The 6,000-nt window shown below is 37.5% G+C and overlaps 1 protein-coding gene across 1 annotated transcript in view; it reads right to left on the reverse strand.

Moving 5' to 3' along the window:
* The window catches only part of ikbkb (inhibitor of nuclear factor kappa B kinase subunit beta), a 32,654-nt gene extending 26,921 nt beyond the window's left edge, over positions 1-5,733 (reverse strand). The window contains exons 1-2 of the mRNA XM_038277256.1: positions 5,577-5,733; positions 2,206-2,321 (exon numbers count right to left, since the gene is read on the reverse strand). Of these exons, the coding sequence (XP_038133184.1) occupies positions 2,206-2,310 (105 nt within the window). The 5' untranslated portion in view covers positions 2,311-2,321; positions 5,577-5,733. The remainder of the gene's footprint in view (positions 1-2,205; positions 2,322-5,576) is intronic.
* Between the last annotated feature and the right edge of the window lie 267 nt (positions 5,734-6,000).

Here is a 6,000-nt window from a genome sequence, read left to right on the forward strand (position 1 = left end):
CTCTCTCAAGCAGTTTCTGATGCATTCTGGAAACAGTAGATTAGCCTCTGGTCTAATGCGCCACCTGGTTTGAGAAACCTGTTCAAAGACTTACTTTTACTTATTATTTAGGTAGCACACACATATGATCATTATCTTATTTTATTCTTATCCTTCTTATTTTATTATTATATCTTATGTTTACTTACAAACTTAATTTTCTCTCTTCTGTAAACAGCTGCACTGCAAATAAAATATTTCCTGCAAGGAATTAATAAAGTAATTCTTATTCCCCACCCTGCTGGTGGTGTAATGTGTAGGGGACATCAATCAGCACACCTGGGTCCTTTGCTGCGTATCATTTAAACCTATCTCAGTTTTGCTGGCATTTCTAAATGACCCAAGTCATATGGCTGTTTCCAGTAGAATCATTTTGCATAAACTGTATTAAAGCTCTAATAAAATTGGGTGTGCTGGAGATGTGCAGCAAACAAATCAGCAGCAAGAGCAAAGCTAACATGGCTATACTGACAAAAATCCTAATAGTTTATTCTATGCAAAAAAATAAAAATACAGCTGTTTTGATGGGAAAAGAATGTCCAACCCAGTGCAAGCAAGGTGTATCCAATAAAAAAGCTTGTGAGTGTATTTCCCATTTCCAAAAATAAGCTCCCTCCTTCAGTTTCTCATCAAGGAAATGATACCACCCGTCTCCCCACCATCCGGCTTTCCCAATTAAATCCCAGACCGCCCTGTGTTCAATCACCCAATCGTAATCAACAGGGACATTATTAATGCAGGAAGACAGGAAACTTTCTATGCAGGATGTTTAGTCATGGTAGCAGAGGCTCCACCAATAAACTAGTCCTCATGTTCTCTTAAAGCCTGAAATGTACCTCCACATGGTTTCATTATGATGTAATTGATCATAAAGAAAATATTTTAAAAATCTACCTCGTCCCAGATTAATATGGTATTAATGGAGCAGACAAACTGCAATCTGAATAAAATATTCAACAGAAAGTGTTGGAGAATCTACCGTAAGCATTAGCACTGACTCAGCAGGAGGCTGCAGCCCACAGTAAAGGTGAGTATGAACACAACATGCAGCTGTAATAAAAGGAACAGGAAGGTTCACCAAGGACAGAGAGTTCACACTCCCATACTCTACTCTTACTGGTATTACAGTTGTTCTTAGCTCATCTTCCTATGACTTATTAAACATTTCAGAAGCAACAATTGCACCAAACTGACCGTTTCCTGGACTGAGGTCATTCATCCTCTCTATATAAAGCAAGTGGAAAATCTAATGCTTTTGCTTGACATTAGTTTCTTCCTCTTAGTCAAAGATTTAGTCATAGATGAACGCAAAAACGAATCATATTTTGTTAGGGCTGGTTAATTAATTGCATTTGCAATACAATTACAATATTCAAATCATAGAGGCACTCAGTTTTGTCGGAGTATGACACTGACTTTCTCACTCTAGTCTTTTACGTGGCGGTAATATGCTTAAAGTGGGTTTGCTGCGACACAAAAAGGAGGATTTTTTGTCAAATCATTTAACACTAAATTTTTGATTTGTTGTTACATCATGAGCTCTTTTCTCTTGTTACACATCTTGCATGTAAACATAAATGAATAAAGGAAGCAGGAACTGCCTTCTGTTTTAGAGTTATATAAATGAAGGAGGTCCAGTTATTGTTTTCTGTAAGCTAGGTCTCACATTACAGGTGACTGAAAATAAAAGTTGTTTAATGCACCTTAACAATGGTTCAAAATTTACAGATGTCAAAAAATACAGTAGAAATAAAGGTATTTTTATAAAGGTGTATAAACTTCTTGGTTCAACAGTTTTGTACTTCCCTCTATCTGTTATTATTTTTGTTTTTAGGAAGTGAATCTAGGTCAGATTTTTCATGCTAAGAGAAATAGAATGGGTACATTTTATTTTATTCTAAGTATTCTTAAGACGCCTTAAATTGCGCAGACACGCAAAATATTACTATATCTTTTTTGCTTTTTTTTCCTTCCATAAGCTTCTGAAAATTTGGGACCTACTGAAAAAATGAATACAAACATAAACTGAGGATTCAAGACTCTGGCACTCTGATCTTTATCCTCTTTTCTGAGACACTTAAAACTGTTTGGAATCACCAGAAGTATAGAATAAAGAATAAGACACTGTTAGGGATGGTTGCTGTTCCAGACTATGATTTGCTTTACCTTATTTTGCCATCTTGTGACATTCCCGAAGCCTCCAGTGCCGAGCCGCTCCTTCAGCTCCCATGGCCCGCAGGTCTGCGGCTGCTGCAGTGGGACCCGATTCATGGCCTCCTTGCCTAAACTCAGCAAAATGACAAGATAGGAGCTTTATCGAATATCCTTAAGAAAAAGTGATTAAACTGCTTAGTTTTGTACAGGATATTCTAGAAAAAAAAAACAAAAAAAAAAAACAAATAAACCATCTAAAGTATAAACTTGAACTGTCAAAAGGCTGAACCACAAACACTTAAACCAAATGATAAAAAAGCTCATAAAAATACTTTTTTAAAACCCCTGAATGATTATCAAGAATGATTTACATTCAGTTTTGACTCAAACCGCTGCTTCAGATGAAAGGAAATAAGATTTAAATGTTTAGAACTCACAACAAAAACCATTAATGTGGCCCAATTGTTTAACTTTTGCTAAAGTGCAGTCTCACGAGCCAAAATGCGTGCTAAAGTGCCTTCTACAGCGGTTAGGGTGTGCTGTATGTGTTTATTTTTTCTCTTTCTGCCCCTGCCATTTAAAAGGTCTGTGCACAGCACTGCCACTGTGGTGGAAGAAGGATAGCAGCCCCACACTGGGGAAATTCAGATCAGCATTTAAAACAAACAAAATAAAAAGTACAGTTACATGGTTTATTAGAAAACCAATTAAATTAATTTTGTGCAACTGATTAGGATGATTTGAAAGCGTATAAAATGTGCATGATTGTGTATAAAGAAACTGGAACAGAGTATTAACAAAAAAAATGGAACGTGTCAAAGTCAGTTTGTTGGGAACGGAGATGATTATAAAGTATAACAGCAGCTGAGAAGTAGAATCTGCAACAGCGTTCCTTTGTGCACCTCTGGCGCTGAAGTCTGTCACTGGAGGGGCTCTCAAGCTCTACTAAAACTTCCTACATGGAGTGGGACATATTTTTCCATCACAGATATTATTTTTGCTGCAGTCCTACTGTCTCCCATCTCCTTCACTGGGTCCAGGCAGCATCCCAGGACAGAGCTGGCCACCCTGATGAGCTTATCTGATAAACTACAACATATTATGTAACAATACATGTTTTTTTTGTTTTTTGTTTTTGTTGAATGTAATTGTTTCTATGGAGATTGCAACGTGCCCCTTGGGGTTTTCCCAGCAATTGTAAAGCATGTCTTTTTGTGAAACATACACTGTGTGCAGAATTAAGCAAGTTGTATTTTTGAGGATTATTTTTATTATTGGGCCACAATTGTGTTCTCAATCAACCCAAAAGACTCCTTAATATCAAAGTGTCATATTTTTTTTAAGTTGATGTGTTGTTTTTTTTTAGATTTGGCCATTTTAGGAGGATGTCTGTCTGTGCAGGTAAATATTACTGTGCAGAATTACTAGGCAACATAATAAAAAACAAATATATGCCCATCTCACTTGTTTATTTTCACCAGGTAAACTAATATAACAACTCAAAATTCAGAAATAAACATTTGCGACATAAAAAAACAAAAACAAATCAGTGACCAATATAGCCACCTTTCTTCACCATGACACTCAAAAGCCTTCCATCCGTAGATTCTGTCAGTGTCTTGATCTGTTTGTGATCCACATTGCGTGCAGCAGCCACCACAGCCTCCCAGACACTGTTCAGAGAGGTGGACTGTTTACCCTCCCTGTAGATCTCACATTTCATGAAGGACCCCAGGTTCTCCATGGGGTTCAGATCAGGTGAACAAGGGGGCCATGTCATTATTTTTCCTCCTTTTAGACTTTCTCTGGCCAGCCACGCTGTGGAGTATTTTGATGCGTGTGACGGAGCATTGTCCTGCATGAATATCCTGTTTTTCTTGAATGACGCCGACTTCTTCTTGTACCACTGTTGGAGAAGGTGTCTTCCAGAAACTGGCAGTAGGTCCGGGAGTTGATCTTGACTCCATCATCAACCCAAAAAAGGTCCCACAAGTTAATCTTTGATGATACCAGTACCTCACCTCCACCTTGCTGGTGTCTGAGTCGATAAGGAACTTGCTGCCCTTTACTGATCCAGCCTGGTGCCCATCCATCTAACCTATCAAGACTCACTCTTATTTCATCAGACCAAAACACCTTGGAGAAATCAGTCTTCAGATATTTCTTGTCCCAATCTTGACATTTTGTCCTGTGTGTCTTGTTCAAAGGTGGCCTTTTTTCGGCTTTTCTTACCTTGGCCAGGTCCCTGAGTATTGAGCACCTTGTGCTTCTCTGCCCTCTAGACATGTTGCAGCTCTGAAATATGGTACAACTGGTGGCTGATGGCTTCCTGTCAAGTTCACGCTTGATCTCAAATTATGGGGAGTTATTTTGCGTCTTCTTTTTCCAACACGCTTCTTGCGCCCCTGTTGGCTATTTGCCATGAAACGCTTGATTGTGCTACGATCCCGCTATAAAAGCTTCGCGATATCCAAACCTTTAAAAGACATCTGACAATTTTTGACTTTTCAGAGTCTGTCAAATACTTTTCTGACCCATTTTGCCAAAGGCAAAGAAGTTGCCTATTAATTAGGCACACCTTATATAGGGTGTTGATGTCATTAGGCCACACCCCTTCTCATTACAGAGATGCACACCACCTGATTTACTTATAATTGGTAGTTGGCTTTCAAGCCTATAGAGCTTGGAGTAGCACAACATGTCTGAAAGGGATGATGTGGTCGAAATACTCATTTGCTTAATAATTCTGTACACAGTGTAAAACACTGTTTATATCATTTTGTTGCAGTGAAAATAAAGAAATAAAAACACAGCTTAGAATCTGGCTGAACCTAGAAGAGAATCAACTGTTTAAATAAAGGAAAAATGTCTACTAAAAATATTTGAAAGCTTGAATTATTAAAAAATTGACTACATGGACTAAAAATATTTCAAGTAATCTTACCTAAATGAATCTGTGGGGAATACTAAAGATTATGGTGCTGAAAGGAGGCCTCTCAACTCTTAAAGGTTTAAAAAAAAAGACATTCAGAAAGCTTGTAAGCTCCTATATAAAGGTTTTGAATGTTGTTAATAAACGTGTCTATACTATTTAATGACAAATATTTAAATAATTTTTAATGTACTCTGTACGCCTAAAACATTTTACTATTATCAGATTGGAAATGACTTTATGTAGCCTTCCCATGACTGAAACTGTATGTTTTAGGTAAGAATAGAGTCATAAAGCTGTCATTGCATCCATGTTTTAGGCTTTAATCATAAAATTTCTTCAAATGGAAATGCTATAAAAACATCTCTTTCCCGGGTGTTAGTTGTTATTACAGCGGACTCCAGCTGGACTTTCGCAGTTTGTTTTTATCAAGAGGAGCGCCTCGTCCTACCTTTAACTTTCTCTGCAGCGTCTTTCTTGGCTTTCTTTAAACTCTCCTCTGTCTATTTGTGTATTTAGGGTCTTTCCACCTCTGCTGTAGTTATTTTGGCGTCGGCCAAACTCACAGCAGTCTGTCTACTTCCTGATAATCGCATTTCCTGTAAAACTTCAAAAAAAAAAAAAAAAAAAAAAACTCCGACCCGCCCACTCAATGTTCACTGCAGTCACCTTCCTGCGGGGTTTTAGTGAGTTTGTTGGGGTTTCTATTGGAGTTCAATGCTTAAAAATACAGAATAAAAAATAAATAAAAAAAAAAAACTCTATTTGAGACTAATTAATGAATGTTATGCTTTTGCTTTTGGTTTCTTCATGTTTTCCAGATTTGGTAGAATCCCTCTTCCCTAAAAACACTGCAGTTTTAGACCCAGATTATT

This window comes from Cyprinodon tularosa, unplaced genomic scaffold (genome assembly GCF_016077235.1).
Source record: "Cyprinodon tularosa strain WSP-4 unplaced genomic scaffold, ASM1607723v1 ctg130, whole genome shotgun sequence".
In the NCBI taxonomy this organism is placed as follows: Eukaryota; Metazoa; Chordata; class Actinopteri; order Cyprinodontiformes; family Cyprinodontidae; genus Cyprinodon; species Cyprinodon tularosa.